At 38.9% G+C, this 20,984-nt stretch overlaps 1 protein-coding gene across 1 annotated transcript in view; it reads right to left on the bottom strand.

Annotated features, from left to right (window-relative positions):
• The window catches only part of sorcs3 (sortilin related VPS10 domain containing receptor 3), a 120,358-nt gene that overhangs the window by 68,585 nt on the left and 30,789 nt on the right, over positions 1-20,984 (bottom strand). The window contains exon 3 of the mRNA XM_044346647.1: positions 14,882-15,040. Within this exon, the coding sequence (XP_044202582.1) occupies positions 14,882-15,040 (159 nt within the window). The remainder of the gene's footprint in view (positions 1-14,881; positions 15,041-20,984) is intronic.

Genomic DNA, 20,984 nt, shown 5'->3' with positions numbered 1-20,984 from the left:
ATATGTTTGTGTATGCCTGTATACTAGCATGAGTATGTGTTACGCTGTCCACACATGATCAGCAATAAAACCGCTCTGCGCTGGCTGTGCCATTGTATTCCTATGGAGAGGGCAGGGACACCCAACTAGGTAGAAGCGCCTCCCTTGGCATGGAGCACTGTTCAAAATTGCCACCAAGCGCTGCGTTCAAAGTGCAAATTATTTGAACTTTGACTTCGGTTGCTGCTGACCTTTCAAAGCGTGACCAATGAGATAACAGCTGTATGTGACGTAGCCAGAAGCGACACACACAAGCAGGGGAGGTAGAGAGCCTCTGCACCGAGTATCTGCACTATGCCCTGACCCCTTCCTCGCGGTGAGTGAAGAGCAAATTGTTTCTTATAATCTGAAGGCAGTTTAAGAGAACAGCAATGGAAAAGAATGGCAATTACAGGCAGCAGTGTAGTGTGTTCTAGTTGTCCCCTGAGCCTCTTCCAGTCACAACCTTAGCAGTTAAAGTATTTTGCCCATTTTTCTAGACAGAGCAGTTTCCCATTTCCCACTGCTAACACCCGCTCCAAAACCTATGACCCTGAAAGACTCGGGCAGCTTATCCAGATGTGCCTGCACCTGTTTATGTATATCCCTGCAAAGCATTTAGACAAAAATGTTTTTGCCACTGAAATATCTGTCAAAGTCTGTCAAACTATGTCCAGTTTATGAAGGTGAAGCCTAATCAGGGCATGTGACACAAAATATAATTTGACAAGCCAGAATCACATAAAGTACAGGCCTTTAGACTTTAAGATTATTCAAACCTATCAATAATTGGTAAAAGTAAGTAATCCAGCCTTCCAAAGACAGTTTTCTTGTCTTGACAGGCTAGCACATATTTCACAATGGATTAAAGACGGAAGACTACAGATTAGACAACAGATTGCGTTATAATTAGAGTTACGTGACGAGACAATACCCAAAATCCTGCGAGAACACACAATCTTGTGTGTCTCTGTAACAAAACAGAAACCCATTAAAAACTGTTTTCCTAAATTGCACTGAAAGACATAGAAAAAGGCAACGCTAAACTTTTTCCACTATGTGATGTCCACAGTCCAGATTACAGTCATAAAAATGTACCATTCCTTAGGTGTGGTTTCCAGCAGTAACTGTTTTCACAGTTCTAGGTCACCTCGTATACAGAGGAATATACAGTAGACACGAATAAATCTACCGTATTTCCTCAAATAAAAGACGGTAGTCAATTAAAAGCTGGGTCTCAACCAATCAAGGCCAGCCCCAAAAACAGGCCGGGGAAAAAACAAAGGTGGACAAACTGGTGCCTGTTATGTAATGTGCATGCCAGTTAAGCATAAATAGTAGTTACCTGGAAGTGACTCCAGTTCTATAAGTACAGGCATAGCCCTCTAGCTCACAGAGAGGGAAGGGGGATGGAGGAGATGCAATATTGTTTAAATACAGGAATAACTGCACATATTTTAATAATAATCACGGCAGCAACACTACATAAGCATGGTAACCAGGGTAATGCCGGTGAACATACAATACATCCATGTGCTACCCACATGCTACAGCTAAATGGTACACTGCCAAAATATTCCAGGTGGAACTCAAGCGTTACAAGTATTGTTCCGCATGTCAGAGTAAGTGGATTACCAGTAATGCAATAACAAAAATTTAACAGAGAAAATGGAAGCAGATCAGAAAAAAGGAGGCTTCATACTAAAATACTAGCAAATATACTTATCAAATAGAGGGAATTAGAAATAAAGGCCTCTTTAGAATATAAGCCAGCTTCCAGTAAAAGCCTGGTATGCTCTGCTCAGGTAAATAAAGGCCCTGGTCTCTATTTGAGGAAATATGGTAAGGTACACTTTAGGAGAGCTCGGCCTCCCAAGAAAAACGACACTCAGGTCGTAATGCCAGCCGCCAAAAAGACCTGTAGTTACATTTGAGTGACAGACGCCATCTAGCGGCACAAGTGGTGCAGTTCATATGACATCTATATAAGATGACAAATTTCCACATTCAGAGGGGGCAGGTTGGGTGGCTGGTTAGATCCTGACAGAGACCACTGTTCACTTCCTGTTTCCAACTGCAAGTGTCAAATTTCTAAGTTTGAGTCGGGACAGTTTTTTTTTTAAAAAAAAAGAAAACATAACTATGATTATCATGGTGTTTACTGTTGAAGTGATGAAAAAGGTTGCCTTACTTTAAGAAAGTAGTAACTTTAACCCACACCACGTTTCAAGTGATCATCTTAATCCAAACCATGATGTTTCCCTAACCCTAATCATGTGGTTTTTGTGCGTAAACCTAACCAGACCTGAACTACAGCATTATCACACCATGAAACATCATTATTTTTTATTGGTTATTTTTAATGGTTTTGGAAAGCTCCGATAAAGGATGTTGTCCTGCCGATTACTGCTGATAGAGGCGCCTGATTGGAAAACGCTCCTATGGGGCATTCTGGAGTGCATGGTCAAATAACCTATTTGGTCATTTAATTTGGAGGACTTGTTGCTTTAGGCACATTGTTGAGGAGCAAAAAAAGTGTCTTTCTTCTGATGGACTGAGTTGTGACTAGCGAGTAGATCAATGTCATGTAACATAACTGTAAAGATTTGTGCTTTTATCTATTCACAGACATGAACAGATGTACACTTGAACCCCAATATTGCTAAGGTGATAGCCGTCCAACAGAAGACTCCTGGCAGACTTCATAACTTCTTCAGGGAACAAGTGCCAGCAACAACATTACCTCAACTGAAAATGACTCTGTCAACTAAGCTCAGTCATCACCATTAGTCAAGCGGAAGAGTAATTCAGCTTATCCCCATTACACATAAGACAACAATATGGCACAGGGACGTCATTGGGTGCAAGACTGGAAAAAAGTGATGAAGAGCTCAGTGAAATGAGATTAAATTTAAACAAGTGCGGCTACTGTCCTGGGGGCCTTACATGGATGCTCTTTGAGCAGATAGGTGGAGGCTGCATAATGATGAGACACTTAGTTTCCCTACTGTTCAGATTTATGGGCTCCAAGGCCTGTTACGATCATTAAGGGGATTGTGAAAGGAGAAGGGAAATGGGGTTGAGACTATACGGGCTTGGGAGGAGGTGGAAATTGCACAGAGATTTTTTTCTGGTAACACAGCACTTTTGAACCATAAATCTTTGATCCTCTCCTCCCTATTTGTGCAATGGCATTTTATAATGGAAGACTCCCTATAATTTCACACTTCAATTAGTAAATTACTAATGGTGTCCTAAAATACTAGACTTGGGGTGGTAATAAACAAACAGGTCACACCCTGAGGGAACCTTCTTGACTGAAGAAAAACTATATATTACACAAGGTTAACAAAATGTAGTGGCTTTTGTTTGATTGTGTTCGAGGTTAGTCAAATTACCCCCAAAAGAACTATAGCAACAATGAAATAAGGAGGCATTAAAGGAAAAATAACCCTTGAAACAACAAAATAATGACTGTTGCATAATGCCTGCAAATAGACCAGAAGAAACCAAGATTCCATGAGTTGTTTTTTTTTGGCAAGTGCTATACAAACATCAGCAAAATCTTACCACCACTAAAACACAATGAAAAGGAGTCATTAGGCATCTGGAACATGTTGAATAATTCATATTGCATAACCAACTTAAATCAACAAACATTTTCTTTTATGTTACCTGGGGTAGATTTATAATAGAAAAAACTGTATTGTTGCCCTGATGACTCTTAGTCTCTTGAGATTAGCTCAGTTTTTTGTTAATGTTTGCTGTGGAAAGTACAAGGAAACTTGTGCATTTAACTGTTTTTTGCTACCATGCTGAAGCACCACAGGACAAAAATATATATTAACTAACCCATGAATGCAAAACATCCTGGGATGTGGTTTTTCAAAACTTAATTTTATGTGGGTAGGTTTACATTTTTGACCTTGAAAGCAGCAGTTGACAAAACAATCTCAACTCAAGGTCCATCTACTCACTTATTCTGGAGCTTTCAACCATGGTCATGAATGAATTGTCCACCTTGAGCAAACATGGAGGTCCTCAACGTGCTCAGAGCCATGGAAACTTCAAACATCTACAGTTCCATGACAATAGAGCAAATTATACTGCAGACTTGTGATACAGTTGAAAAGTAAAATAGCAAGCAACAAGCAAATACAGTAAGTGGACCTTGAACTGAGATTATTTTGTTCATGTTAGTTTTGATTTGATTTGAATAAATCCAGTGTTTTTGCAACCTTCTTGAGCTGCAAATGCAAGTAAATTTCAGTGATGCCAGTTTTAGGACTTCCAGTGGTACGAAGTACAAAAAATGGATTTAAAGTTAAAGCACTTATTTTTATTAATTCAGTGTATCTTCTACCATGCAGAGCAGGTTCACACTGGTGACAAAAATAGTACTTTCCAGTACAAGTTTGCTAGATTATGTTTTGTGCCCCTTTGCTGCATTGTGTTTCTATACACTGACAGACTCGCTCGTGGGATGGCGGTGACTAAAATAAATGTCATAATTGCCTGTAGCCTAAAAACATACACCTTGACTCCTTACTGTGAGAGAACAGCTCAGAGATAAACCTGCATCCATCCTGCTGCCAGCCACCGCAGAGACAAGAGGAGTGAATGATATAAACTGTCACATCACCCCCCACAGAACAGAAATATGCAAACCTTTAAAGTGTTTTTTCTTACCTCTGTCGGTGTGATAAAAGGAACGAGTTTGATTCTAAGAAGTGATTTTAACTTAGCGTGTCATATCAGGGGTTGGCTCGGCTACAGCATCAGCAGGGCAGACGATGAGGGAATACACCGCAGGCCTGTTTGAAAACTGATAAACAAGCCAACAAACAGATCAACTGATATCTATTAATCTATTGCTGCGCCAAAGGATGTCAGCAAAGCCTCCATAACAGATAGAGATGGGTTATTTAATAAGAATTCAAGCATGATCCATCAATCTTCATTTGCCCTCATTTATTGGTTCATTTCCTTCCCTCTGTTCCTACGTCCCTACCTTTCTCTCACCCCAACCCTTCCCTTTACCACACACACACACACACACACACACACACACACACACGTGCCTGCTAACAGCCCCCTCACCTTCAGTCTCTTTTCTCTATCACCTGCACCTGACAGCTATGTTTCTCTTCTGAGAAGAACTAAAAGTGGACTGACAGGCCCACACAGCTCAAGGGGAGCAGTGGCCACGTAAAAGACACGTAAAGGTTACGATGAATGTTGAAATATCAAAGGCCCCTCCTTCAGCTGGTGAATTCTAAACACCTTCAGAGGACAAAGGGTGTTACCAAGGGCAAAGAGGCCAGTCTCTATGTCCAAACCATCCTCCCAGAGGAAACATTCCCACAGTCTTTTGATATAATGAAATATTAACACTGTGGTATACCATACAGCATACCAGTTTACTGCATGGTATTTGCCTGGTCTGAAACTACTAAGGCAGCATACTTAGATTAATCTGTCAGGGGTCCCTGGGTTAGAGCGTTAGATTTAGAAGGTAGGTTGATAGATTCACAATTTATTAACTTTGGGACCAGCATTAAAAAAAAAACAATCTCAACTTAGGTCTGCTTATTTGTTTTCTCTGGAGTTTTTGTTTGTGGTCAAGAATGAACCGTCAAATTTTGACATAAATTTTGACACCGTTAAATTTCTACACAAAGCCTGTTAGGTGATAAAGCTTTAGTAGTGCAGTTTCCATGTCAAATTTGCAATTAATAAAATGACAAAAACTAAATGATATCAAGTAAAACCTTGAACCTAGGAGTGTGGGGCCCTTTGGTAGTTACCACTTTGCCCAATTGGTAATCTAGCCTTTTTTACATTTTTTTTCCTGCAATTTCACAATAAACAGGTTAGGTAATAACTAGTGTTGGAAGAAGATTTTAGTACTCAGATCCTTCACTTAGTTTAAGTACCAATGCGACAATGTAAAAATACCCCATTGTAAGTAAAAGTTCTGCATTCAAAAATTCTACTAAGTACAGCAGCATTATCAGCAAAATATACAGTTACAGGTTCTGCAGTAAAATTGCCCCTGTGACTGATATATTATTCTAAATGACATTATTAGATTGTTAATACTGATGCAACAATGTGTAAGCAATATTTTACTGTTGTAGCTGCTTGAGGTGGAGCTAGTTTATTGACTTTAGTAAGGTTATTTAGTTCAGTGGTTCCCAACCTTGGGGTTGGGCTGCCTTCAAAGAGTCACAAGATAAGTGTGAGGGACTGTTAGATGATTAATGGCAAAAGGAAAGAAGGAAAAATTAGTTCAAATTGTATATTCATTTTTTAAACTTTTCTGACATTTGCTTTTTTTTAATGAAATATTGGATACTTTTACCTCTTCGGGTGTTGAACAGTTATCTAAATGAAGCCATGCAGTCTAGAGGGGAAATCTCTCTTTGGAGGAACCTTGAAACAACTCGTAAATCAAGATATTTGAGACATGGCATGATGATCCATGTGGATGCTGTTTTTTTGTAAGGAGCCACAAGCCAAAAAGGTTGGGTTTAATCTTTGAGAATGCATTGTATTTTATAATCACAAATTAGGCAATAGACATAAAATGGATATACTGATAAAAAATTATTTTAACTAAACTATTTAGCATTTATAAGCAGTACATAAACATTATTAAATGGTTTATAGCCCACTGTAGAGTAGTAAACAGATTTAAGGTCATTTTAAAGTATTTATTAATGTATTTGTCAACAGCTAAAACTCCTTTTGAAGAATTTATAAATATGTATAAATGTATAAATAATGAATGAAGTTTGAAGTTGAAGTTTGATATCATAGTATAAAGTAGATGCAATCATATATCTTCAGCTGTTCCAAATATACTGATCACAATTTTAAACTTGCCTGTCAATGATTTGTACATGTGTGTAAACAGTAATAAATTAGTTGTGTGTTAGTGAAATAACACCTACTTATTTCTGGGAACTACTGTTTAATTTTGCAATATTCATCCCTGCTGTTGCTAAGACATGCCTAGGAAGATATTCACATTGTGTGGGCATCATAATATCAACAAATCACAGATAATTCCACCTTAATTCACAGAGGTCTATATAGGATGCATATCCATGCTCATTAAAAGTATATACCTAGTAGTAACAGTATGTATCGCATAAACTACAATGTCCAATCACACACTCGTGACAAGTATACCGTGAAAAGTACATAGTGTACACTTTACTTTACTTAGGAATTATCTATGTAATTTAACTGAGTCATCCCCAGAACAGGCCTTTTACATGAGTCCATGTTCCAGTTCTGCTGAGGTTCCAGGTTTTACTCAACAATGTTATCCAGTTAACTTAGAAAACGTATTTCTTCGAACAGACTCAGGCTCTAAATAAGTATGCTATAAGCAATTTACACCATCATGCTCAGCAGAAAATACATTTTGTTGTATAAATAATCAATGTCCAACAGCTCATTCTTGTGAAGTAATTCATGACTGCAAGAGGTGGACAAATCCAGAAAAGTACTTTCCTTTTCTAAAAACAATGGACGGATGGAGGGTTTGAATTGTTCATATATATGAATATTTCAATTTAAGATATTCTGATAACAGACTACTACAATTATATACTGCATAATAAACAGAAATATATACAAATGATGTAGGCTAGGGGTTGGGTTTAAATTTGTTTATAATAAATAACATAAAATATTTATTGGCTTATAACAATTTTACATTTTCTTTTTACATTTTAATATTTTATAACTGTTAGAACGGGAATTAATAAAGACTTGATGTCCTTCTATCTGCTCACAACTACATTATAGAGTGCGATAAGCAATTTATCAATAGTGTTTATAAATGCTAAATGGGAGGTTAAGATATTACCATTATACTCAAGTAAAGTACAAGTACTTAAAGGGGACATGAAACATGAATGATTTGGCACTGGTAATGCCCAAATATATTAGAAAAACACCTGGCCTAAAATCAGTTGTTAAAACCACAGATACGACAATTTTATTTTCATAATTTCTACCTAGCGTTCTAGCTAGCAAGCCGCCATTTTGGAGTGATGTCATTGTCTACATTACAGGGTTACGGACATTTATAATGGTTGTGGTCCATTTTGGTCACCTTGCCATCTCAAACTAAATTTTATGTCATTTTGGCTGTTATATTGTGTAGCCAGGCTCCCATCAGATAAATCCTATGCTGCAGAGATGCTATGGAAATCTTTAGGTTTTGGGACATGTGTCGGACTGTGTGTCCAACTGTGGTTCGGGGTGGGGGTGGGGCAACAGGTGCTCATGAATAGTGCTGTTGGGAGTGAAAGATGTGTTCAATTACCCTGTACCACTGTTGTCAGAGCATGTTGGGCGGTCAGTAGAGCACACATTATAGGTGGTGAAATTGAAAGCTGGAGGAACTTGAGGCTGGCCCGACCACTAGCTTGCCCAACTCAAAGGTCTTCTCCTCTATGTAATCTTCCTCCAAAAAATGTTCACCGCAAACCCTGGACTCAGTGCCCACCGTAGGAATCTCTCTCTTCAGTGCCACTAGCCAGTGCAGCAGTTTCAGCTGCTCCAATTCAGCTGCAGTTTATGAAAATGGACTGTTTTGTCCTTTGCTTTAACCCAATAAAACTCGTTTTTACATCCAGGAGCAATACAATAGTGGCCTCTTTTTTGTATTCTTCTGTCCTGTGGCTCCCCAGTCTCTATCTGTGTCTCTACCATTGTATATGTAGAACTCAGCCAGTCCAACCAACCCTGTGATGTCACAGGCTATAGTACTGCAAGATGGTGGCGTCCTTGTCACAAAAGATATAAAGTGGTTTCTCTTTTCTTTTATATGTTTATATTTGTCATGTTTGTTATATAATTGTTGATTAGAGTGGAAATCCTTTTTAGTAAATTATGTTAACTTCATTAATTGCTTTATATCCACTTTAAAAAGTACAGTGCTTGAGTAAATGTGTTAAGTTACTTTCCACCACTAGTAATAACGCAAAGACTCACTCAAATAAAGCCCTAAAGCACACAAAGCACAGTCCAATTGTGGCTTTGTTCCCATGAAATCAATGAGCTATATATAAAGACTGAAGTAAAATCTTAAGTGAGGGCAACCAAGGAGAAAAGTTTCTTCTCCTCATTGCTGTTGCCGCACTCCACCGTCGGCTTGGCAGCACACCTCCATCTGCTGTTTTGACAACGGATTACTATTCCATCAGAACGAGTAACTCCATCTGTTCTGCCTGCCTTTCCTTGCCATGTAGCTGTCACTGCTTCACTGTATCCATAATTTCCCTTTGATTTCAGAGCTCCTTTCCCTGTTTCATCATGCCAGACGCAACAAAACCACAATCAAACATTTCCCGATGAATCAAGCCATGCTTGACCTGGTGTCATCTCTCGCTATCTCACTCTATTTCAACTTCATATCGTGAAGTTTTCATATGCCTACTCAATTGCACAGATGCACCTCCCACACAAACTGTCTGAGGCTTGTAATAATGTTTTTTTCATTTGGTGTTTGCTCTCTGTTTGATAGTACATATGCTGTATGTGAGGGGTTTGCATTTCCACAAAGTGATTATGACCCTGCCAATGCTTTTTCTTCTCAATACCAAGCACACTTCTTCTACTGTTGAGAATTAACCTGCCAAAGACAGCTCCCTCTATGATCATTTAGTCATGATCTATTGTATTATTACTGTTTCACTTGGAGCCATCCATCACCTGACTAATGACATTAATCCTTCTGTCTGTAGCAGGCTGCCAGCTCAGTGCCATGGAGAGTGTTGGTTGAATCCCATATGTGTTCCAGTTGAGACTCAGTAATGCCGCTGAGACATCAGCTCCCTGCCACAGCAGCTGCCCCTCCAGCAGAAATACAAACACACAAATTAAATGTTTGCTTGGACCTAAGGTTTGTTTTGTGCCGTCTTAGGGTAATGCAATTGTGGTGCAGAGTGAATACGCACCGCATTTCCGTGTGAATGATTCTTTATGAGGTTAGGGCTGAACCATGAAAGCCCCTGTCCTCGTTAAATTCAACACGTGCAGTGTGAATATACACTTGTGGCTCTTTTTTTTTCTCTGAAGTGCAAGTTCGATTATTTGCTGCTCTGGCGTTTAGGGTTCAAAAGACATGCGAGGAGGGGGAATTTCAATTTGTCAGTGTTCGACTTGTGTTTCTGCAGGCTGGTCAGAGTGGAGCAGACCAGCAGGAAATACACTTTCTGAGTGTGTGTGTGTGTGTGTGTGTGTGTGTGTGTGTGTGTGTGTGTGTGTGTGTGCTTGCGTGCGAGAGACCGCTGTTCAGAGGTGTGCTGGAAAGTCACAACAGGCGCCTGACAGGAGCATTTTTAGAACATGAGAGCAAAACAAAAATATGTCAGTCATGGTCTTGTTTGTGGAATGGCTGATACCAAATCATTTAAAATGTCATGAATATGATATGACTGTAAACAAACAAAGGGAACAAAGGTACAGTACATTATAGACTGGATTTTAAATGGGACTCAGCCAGTTTTTTTATGCACTATTGAGCCTGTGAAAATAGTTGTATAATGTCTGCTGTGGCTATGGAGGAAGTCTGAGAAAATAACGGTGATGATGTGATGAGGGTTAGATGTTGTCATTAGGGATTGTCTCACCATGGCTTGGAATTTTTTAGAATTTTTTAAAAGGAAGTCTGCTTTACAAACGGGGGATGACATTGACTACTCTCACAAGTCCCTGAACTTCATGGCAGTCCAATGCTAAAATGCTGGAGTACTCTTTAATAATATAAGGGATATGGAAGCTCATAATGTTGGTAATAAATATGATAATTATTAATGACAATTAGCAGCTAGAGGCATATTCCATTCAGTCATAGGTCAGAAATTCACATGAGGAAATAGCAGATTGCAAAACAAGTTGTGATTGCAGTGTACAGCACTGTACTTGTCTCTGATGCAATTATTGGATGAGTTAATCACTACACAGACCATTAGAGAGTCATGGCCTTGTCTTTCAAGTTTGTTGAGGTGTGAGGGGAGGTATGGCAATATTCTGCTGTGACTGACTCACTGTTTGCAAAAAAATTCCCACAATTCCATTGCAAATGACATAAAGGTTAATGTTTATCTTCTTTCTTTATTCTTGGAGACATGGATTTCTCTGTAATATCCTTCAAACACTAATAAGTATCTGTCAACACACCATTAGAAATATTGTAGTTTTGAATTCAGCTAAAGGATATGAAAGTCTCTCATGAATAAGTGAAGACATTAGAAAAACCCACCTGTTATTGTCTGAGCTTTAGTCAAAAAGAAAAAGGCAAATGATTTTAGGCAAGATGTCCTAACATTCAGTCTCCTGGGAGCTTGGATGGTTCACAGGGAGTAAAATAATACAACTCCTATTTATTCTTTGTGTGGAGCTTCATTTCTCTACTGTTCTTCTGTGAAGGCTGTTTACATAACTCACTCACTTGGCAGCAGCAACATTGGCCTTATTCTCAGAAGCCAACTTGGGACTACATCAATGAGTAATTGTCTCCACAAACACCTAACAGCCAAGAGATAAGCCTGGTAAGGTCACTAAGAGTTCTAAATCTAAAAATACCATCATTTACTCAAGGATGGGTCTGACCTGAATGTTATTTTTTTAAGTCATAAAAGAGAATCAAGAATTACAACAAAATACTTCACTCCAACCTATTTGTCCTGACATGGATCTGATGTCTTACTAAAGAGTTTCACTCCTGCCTCGAAGTTAAGTCCTCTGGGCTGCACTTAACCACGGCTAAGCACCAACTTATAGCTGATTAAATTCAGAGTGACCCAGTCTGAAAACTATTAGCCAGTTACAAGCTGAGAACGAGCATATTAAAGCTTCCCGCTGCTGGCTCAACTGTCAAGATGAAGTGTCGAGGCTGCGAGGGAAATCAGGTCAAATTAAGCGACCAATAATATCTGTGTAAATCTCTTTTAACTAACTAGACGAAGAACATATTCTTTATTTGCAACAACAGCCGTGGGGAGGTAGTTGCAGTATGCAGATGACACACTCAGGAGGGTAATGAAAATGAGTCTAGCAGAGGTGGTAATCATGCCTGGGCCTCTGCTTTGGGTGCCAAGGTCCTAGTATTAATGCAAATTAAAGCCACATTAGTCACATTCTCATAATACCTACTGTAATCTTAATTGCAAGCACTGACCTCGACTACCTTGTTAGTGTTGAGATGCCAAATCCATGTCTCAGCTGCTTCAGCCTTCTTGAACTCGTCACTGCTTGATGTATATCCTGCCTTCATGACTGAGCTGTATTTAATCAGTGAGATCAATAGCTGTTACCGCCATCATCTGAGTCTATTTCATAGGCGAAGCAGGTGCACCTCATATTTTGTATACGCTGTAATTTTCATAGAAAATGTAAGCTGCTACAGGCTGTTTTTAATTAACATTAGGAAAGACTGTTTTGGAATAATATATCAGCGATGACTGATGAGTATTTTTTACTCCTTGCAATCCATCAGAATAATTCTGTGTTTTGCCCAGAACCTTGGCTGAAGGCAGACAGCACCTCTCTTTGAACTATACTCCTACCCAGACTTCACAGGGAGTTGAACTTCTTGAACTTGGCTACCTTGTTCATCTTAATAGTTACTCTAAAATAGCAGCAGCTGAATTTTAAGGCTTCACGCTGAGTTAAAATGCTGGAGTGAAGTTGTAGAGCTCAAATTAAAGTTCTGACTTTTTTGCTTCTTGTGACCGATGTGTGAAAATAAGATTCAGATGTAGATGAGAGACTTGAAAGAAGGGAAGGATTCTGTATAAAGCAAATCTCAAATGCTACTCAATTAGCCAGAGTCATAATATTTAGAAGTACATAATATATTCAATTAAAAGGATGCAAATAAGTAAGAGATTCTTAATATCTGGTAAACATAATCTACTGTACAGGCACTGTATATGTATTCAGTTGATGGATGTATTTATACATGTCAATGTGAATTGTTCACCCATTGTTGTAACTCCTGTCTGCCAAGAAAAAGCCTGACATTGGCTCATGCAGTGACAACCTTTTCAAAGGTTTGCCGTTGTCAGGTTTGATATGGCCACCACTGTTCACCAATCATCACCCTCCTGCACCATGCCTCCCATGTGGGGAGATCACTTTGGCCCTCAGGACAGAGTCATTGACCTTTGCTGGGTACAATCTTAGAGTACTGTGTGATGATGGTGAGCAGAGCTCCACAGTGTGACAAAGTCCAGTGAAGGTGACACTATGACAAGGACTGGTATAGACTGGTATACCAATAGTTCTAAAATAAAAGTCAACATTCAAAATAACAGCCAGTCTCAAAAAATAGCTGGGGCTGTGCTCTGCTCAAACAAAATGGGACAGTTCCAAATAAAACCAGAGAAAAACAATTTACCTGCACCTTAACTGTTATAGTTTAGGCAATGGATTAAGCATAATCTACATTTCCACAGCATTATTTCCATCTGTACAACATAGTGGTGCCATACTCACCAAACCATGGCTTTGAGCTTCTCTTTTATACAGAAATACTGTTCTCACTGACTAAATCATTCTGAACTATTGCGTTTTTAATTATCTTTCAACAAAATTCAACACTTCCTGCAAATGTTTCACAATGAAAGAACCAAAAACTCATAGTTGAAAATTCTGAATTTCACCTGATGAATGTCTGAGAACTGAGGAGCGGTAAAACTGGATCAGTCAGACCACACCTGGAGGCTCACACTGTGATCAGATCTTAGCCAGGTGTAAATGTAATCCATAAAGCCTGACCACATTCTTAAGAAGAAAAATCACCCAGCAAGGTGAGAGGTCACATAACTCCACCTCTTCCTGCTACTTTAAGGAAGCTTGGCAAAAGCTAAAGAGTAGTAGAAGTAGCTTTGAATCTTCCCTCATAAAAAATGAATGACACACATCCAAAGCATTCCTTCCCTTGACCTGGAATCTGCCATGTTTGTTGACAAGTCAGCCAGCCCTGCCTAGCTAGCATGTATGCTTTGCATGTTGAGTTCTCATCACAATATGGGTAGAATCAAGATAATAAGGGTGCTTATTAATACCAGATGTAAATGCAAAGCCTCATGGATCAGATGCCATTATAAGATAATGATAGATAATGTATCCTGTTACAGATCACATGTTAATATCAGGTGCAAATGGGGCCCATAAAGTCAGTACAACTGATCGACAGTGTTAAAGTCAGAGATCCAACGCACCTGTCAAAAAGACTTTCTGGTACACAAGAACTTTGTGGCAATTGTTATGTTGAGGTTTCACAGTTAAGTGTCTTCCAGGGAAGCAAAGTAATTGGTGTGTGGGTATCAGAAAATTTCCACACGGTGACTACTTGGCTGTGGCTAATCATGTTTGTGGCAAAACAAATAATGATAGGATATCTAGATTTGCATTGGTGTCCTGTATTTTTCAATATTTTTGACAGTTCTGTCTGTTCCCTCAAAGGTCAGGACTATCAAGATGGTTGGGCTTCTTACTACAATATGATAATATATACCTAAATAATAGGTGATTATTCTGTAGAAATAAAAGACTGTAATGATACCCTGTCTCAAATAAATACCTGGTTCTCTCTTCATTTGAAGGAAATAAAGGCTCTAACTACTCTTTTACAATTTACAGTATTCAACAGGAATTCATATTCAGCCAGTGAATAAATGCTTCCATCAAGGTAATTAGCTAAATTGATGAAAAGCATGGGCCCTTGTGAATATGTTCTGTGTATAACACAAAGGTAGAGACGGCGCTAAGTGAATCACATGCAGCTATTTGTGGCACAGGAAGAAAAAGATGACATCAAGCACAATCTCACCTTCTGGTCATGACTATAGGCTAAGGCCCAGTCCTCTTCAGTGGGGTGGAATGAAAGGCTCAGGATGTAGAAAGTGAGGCGATACTTCTGGTAACTGGCTCCCTCATCAGAGCTGATGAGCACACTGCTCTCAAACTCCGGATCAGTCAACACCATAATCTGAGAGCAGGGAAAAGAGAGAAGTAGAGGAAGGAGAGACATATGCGTGGGAGTACAGGTGTGAGTTTTTGGACGAGAGAGAAGAAAGGATTTGAAGGGCGAGTAAAGATGTGGAGAGATGAGGATGGAGATGAAAGAAGGTAGAAGAGAGATGTTAGAGGCAGGAGCAGCGTCAGCAGAAAAGCCCTGGCTTTTGGCACACATCAAGTTTATGCTTGGCAAACAACTAAACTATATTTCCAACTTCATTTCATGAATGTGACTCTGGCACTTCTGTTGCGATCGCTCTGTGACTCTTCCTGTGCACTCTGAGGTGAAGACTTGGAGTTTTCATCATCTCTCTCCAAAATAAGATGAAGGTTGTTCACAGCAATAAGATGTGAACTGCTGTGTAAACCAAGACAAACCAAAAAGTACACTTGAGGCAGGTTGGTTGTAATATATTACAGCCAACATATATTACATATATTACAGGTGATGGAGCATGTAGTCTAGTTACAATTAAGTTCTACATACAAGGTATTAAGCAGCCGTGCATTAATCTGCATATACAGTATGTTACTTTCTTTATCAGCTAGTCCTTTAGCATGTAATGTCTTTGCATTTCTCCTTCCAATAAAATTCTAATTTAAAATTTAACATTGCTACTGTGGTAGAGGCCCTAATTTCATGCTTGGGATATTTCTGCCAGAGCTATCACAGTTATTACAGAATTCAATAAGAACAGGAATTCCACAATGCATATTTCTTTCAGCTAATGACATTTAGAGTCTTTGTGGAAGCAGATAAAATGGTCACAGGAATTCCTCCTTGAATAAAGAGAAGGTGTTTGAATAGGTGTGTAAGAAAATTGTATTCTTTTGAATCAGACTATACTATTACATGTTTCCATATTAGAAGATTTTAGAATTTCAAATGTTGGAAGAAAAATCCATTATCAGTACATTTAACTGGATATTACATTCAACTGGATAACTGAATAGCAATTTTGTGGGCTAAATATTTAGAAGTCAATAGAGGTGTTCATTCAAACTATATGATGTTCTTCTACTGGTGACTACATATTCCTTATCCTTTCAGAATCAGATTCCAAATCAGAAAAGCTTTGTTGTCTATCACAAGGTGATGAAATTATATCATTGACATGGCTCACAAATAGGTAAAAACACACAGTAGACATAGAATAAAAGATGACTGAAAGAAGATAAACATACTGTGGTAAATATGGCGGTGCAAGAAGTGCTAAATTGTAAGCTAGCCTGCAAAATCCAGTGCTTGTTTCCATATTAAAGCTGAGTTAATTAATTGATTTTTTTTGGCACTTGTGAGCAGCAGACTAATCTGAAACGCAACATTATCATCTTATAACAAATGCTATGGCAAATGCGTAACCAAACAGATGCTTATTTACACATACAAAGCAAGATAAGCGTTGTTAGCATTTCTTTGGAGAGGGGGTGGAAAATATGGCTGTAAAATAATAGTTGTTGACTATTGATGCAAACAGTCACTGAGGTACTAACAGTAGTCAGCTGAGTCCAGCTGATCAACATTGAACTTTAAGCTAACTTCAACTCAGTGCAGACTGTGTTGTGTAAAACATGACCTTGCTTTGTGCATTGACTGTGACTGCAACGCTAGCCTCTACTCTTCTCATCTTTTTATTTTTTTCTGTTGTTGTGACGTGCCGCTCTGATAAATTACCACAAGTGAATGTCTGATCTAATGATTTATCAATTGTTGTCACCCACGCTAAATTAACAGCAGGGCTGAGCTCAGACTGTACTATACTGTACTGTAGCCAGTACAGGTTCATGTTATCAAACCTCTTCCACACCACTTAAATAGTTCAGTTTTTTAAGATTTATACAAGTATTATCATGAATGATATGATATGGCACACCGCAGTTTGGAGTCATGTATCTGGCCACCTGACGCATGTTCAGTCTTCTGCTGTCTGAAAGCAGCACTAGCCTTAACTTGAGTCTTTCATCTGGCTTAATCTGCAACCCCCATGCCTCTACAAGGATTGTGCGGTGGAATTGTGGGTATAGTGACTGCGCTCGTGGCTCAAATGGCTGTTTTCTCTCGTCAATTCTGTTTGAATTGGAAAAACAGCAGCACATTTGTCACTGACACAAATGCTAGTCCTCTTTCCAGAGATTTAACCAGAAACCCTCCCTGGTGGTGATTTAGATAAATTGTTTTTCATTAAGAGCCAATAAACAGGCAGCACATTCTCAACCTGGATTTCTCATTGGCCCGCGCTGGCCGATCTTGCCATTCATTACCTGTCACTGTGTAATGCCAAGGCCTCCTGATATCTGCCAGTATTGTAGAGGCTTGTCAGATGTAATTTACAGTTTTTAAGCAGTAATCATATTCTATAATATTATAGTAAGCAGCAGTTAAATAGAAAAGTAGAAATGCCTTGAAGAGGTGTATGCACATACATTTTATATTAAATCTACCCTTGCTCTCTGTTCAAGCCTTGAACTGAGTGATGACTGTTATGTTCCCCTCTCAATGCTCTCCATATTACTATAGCCTTCAATTGCGGTGCTTTATGCTCATCTTTTCTCAAGCCTTGGTTCAGGGAGGCTCACAATGTGCTTTTTTAATACTGGGAACAGGGCCTAGAAAGTATCGTCACATTCACATTACTCATTTACTGCCATGTAAGTGTGAAAACAGCCACATTATTTCCCAACCTTACACATTATCGTAACAAGCCAGTTTCTGTCTGTCCCCCCTGCGATTAGACAGAACCCACAACCAATTCAAGGCCAATACAAAGGCGGGAATTGGAGCAGTAGCCAATTTCTCTCCTGCCTACTAAAACAATCACCCACACACAATAATTACTCATTTCCAAAATCACAGTGACCAATAGCATTAGCAAGGGGTGATTAAGATTTTCCTCACAGCATCCACTCAGCCTTTGTGAGGAAGCGGGCGAGTGAGGAGGGTAACAATACTAAATCGATAGAGGTTAGAGGGATAACCTTTGTGTTTTATCAGCCTGATGTTGAGCTGTGCATAAGCTGGAGCACACAGATAGAAGCCGGTAGTTGTCAGATCATGAAGTAAGTGGAGGTATGGATCAGAGACGGAGGGAAAAAGACACCCTGCAGCAAATGAATCACGTCACGCCAGATCAATTGAGCTTAGTGTGTCTTTGACGGAAGGTTTTAACAGAGTTATCGCTGCAGTATGCTCATTAACCATGGATCAAGACTTAATCACCCACATTTAGCTATCATGTTTTCACTGTCTTGCTTCCTCAATGGCATTTTAAGCATGCATGTCTTTATTTTTAAATTAACCTAATCTACCAACCGTTCAATCAAGCCATAGAGCTCAGAAAAAGACATCAAAATTTAGCCATGAAGATTCATGGGAGGTGTCATTTTCAGAGGCTTTGCACTAAATGTCATTACTATCATTCAAATCTATAATGTGACATTGTAAAAGGTCACAGCTTTGGCTTTTTCCACGGGCAATGTAAAAGAAAAAAAAAATTATACATATGCTCCTCAAATCACTGTAGTGGACATATAATGATTCCCTTATTGTGGTTGAAAGGAATATCTCAAAGAGCAGCGGACGATTATATCTTATAGTGAGTGATTGGGCATCTCTTTTTATCCAGCAGAACACAGACGGAAGCTAAATAAGGCCACTCAGATGCAAGGAGGCTACAAAGGAATGTAGCCAGAATACAGGCAAACTTTCATCCATCTAGTGGATGGCAAATCGAAATAATTAGATCAGAGATAAGGTGCCGAGGGAGAACTGGCCAGCGGGCAAAGCCAGAGGTCAACCATTAGAGTAAAATATTCTCATGGGATTGTTACTAGTTCTTGAATGTCATGTCTCACTTACACAGTAACATGCATGCAATAAAACATTGTTTTTTCTTCACAGATCTGTTCAACAAGTATCAAATGTTGTGAATATGTTTTCATTCTATATACATTTGGTGAAACTGATATTAGGATTGTGCTGTTTCTAGGTGTTATTTACATCATATATATTGTTTAGTAAGAGTGTGAATTCTTTTTTCCTCCCTGGGATGTTAATAAAGTTTATTAAATGAATGGTAAATGGACTGTACTTGTATAGCGCCTTTCTAGTCTTCCGACCACTCAAAGCGCTTTTTACACTACGAATCACATTCACCCATTTACACACATTCATACACTGAATGGGTACAGGGGCTACCATGCAAGGTCCCAACCTGCCCATCAGAGGAAGCTTACCATTCACACACATCCATACACTGATGGCACAGCCATCAGGAACAATTTGGGGTTAAGTGTCTTGCCCAAGGACACATCGGCATGTGGACTGGAGGAGCTGGGAATCGAACCGCTGATCTTCCGCTTAAATCTTACATAACTGAAATAACAAAAAAAGTATGTCACATCAGTGATAGAGAGAATCTAAAGGACTACATTCCCGCTATGCCCTTGATGTGGAATTAAATTTTCTCCACGTAAAAACGACAGGAGTGAGTCATGAAGAGTAATCAGCGCCGGCTATGATCTGTTCCTCGCCCTGACATGGTTTAGCTCAACAGTCCCAGGATCCTATTAACTACTGCGCCATGCAAATGTGCTCATGGTCAGTACCTTGGCTCTGCCTTGGAAAAGTGAGGCTGATGAACCTCCACAACTCCGAGCACACTCTTGCCACACACAAGAGTTATGCTTTATTTTCTGTGAGTCTGTTGCCACTCTGCTTTGTATTTATTTAAAATATATTTGACCAGGCAGTTCAACCTGAAGTAAGCATAGAATTTTTTTAAAGTTTTGCAAAACCTGTGATATTGCAGGAAAATTCTCAACTCTACTATAGAGTGGCCATGACTTGTTCTTTGCCACACTGTTATGCTCATGTCCTATGGTTTCAAATTTTATGGGTCCTTGAATCTGTGCAAATTGCTTTCATTCTTGCCTGTGTATTCTGGAGAAAAAATAAGTCTGCATACAAATTTCTGTTGCTGTGTCTTGTTACTGAAATGGCCTTTTTACATGTTTTAAAGCAAGACTAACAATGACCCCTCTAGCCATGAGTGACAGTTAAACGATACAACCTGACTTGTGGAATGGAACCATAAGCAGAAAATATCAAACATGTCTTCTGTTGAGATAGTGTGTGTTTGCTTCACCACTGAGATAAAACCACTGAAATATTTATCTGTTAAATATTAAAATGTATGTAAACGTAACAGTAGTACAAGTCAAGAATAGTCATAAAGTCAGTAACTAAACTTTAATATTATAATTTAAAGTTTGCTAACATTAGCTAACATTAGCCACCATTAGCTACTGGTCATACCAGAGCAAGTAATGCTGTAGCAGTCAAACCCCTGTGTGTATTGAACTGATCAAAGCAGCATTTTAACACCTATGTAATCAATTTCTTCTCCCTTTAACATCGAAGCAGCTCATATTTACTCTGGTTCTTTACATGTACTGTAAGAATCATAAATAATACGTTATATTGTTTTTAAAAAAATGTTCATGGAAAATTGCTGATTGATTGCAGATGTACTTGAGTGATAGCTGAGACTACACTAACTCAGACATGCTCATCAAACCCATTGAAAATACTCAGATAAGGACTTAATATTGCAACTAATTGTCATGTTAAACTCCATGTTAAACTGTAATGGTAATATCTCCAGCACTGCGCTGCCAGAGGAATAGAGCAGTTTAACACTGTGCAAATTTCATTCCCTCCATATGCATACAATCTGTTGTAATTAGTGGTGGACTGCTAAAGAGTTGGGTCAATTAGTATTTTTTCATGTAATGGTCTTATTTTTTAGCTACAGTACTGAATACATATTGATACAGAAACAGCTGAGGGGCAGTCTAGTCTACAGATGGAGACTGCTGTAACTGAGCTGCTTACAGCACTCTGACCTCTTGGCTAC

Source organism: Thunnus albacares, chromosome 3 (assembly GCF_914725855.1).
Source record: "Thunnus albacares chromosome 3, fThuAlb1.1, whole genome shotgun sequence".
NCBI classification, from domain to species: domain Eukaryota; kingdom Metazoa; phylum Chordata; class Actinopteri; order Scombriformes; family Scombridae; genus Thunnus; species Thunnus albacares.
This window is presented reverse-complemented; position numbering and strand designations above follow the sequence as displayed.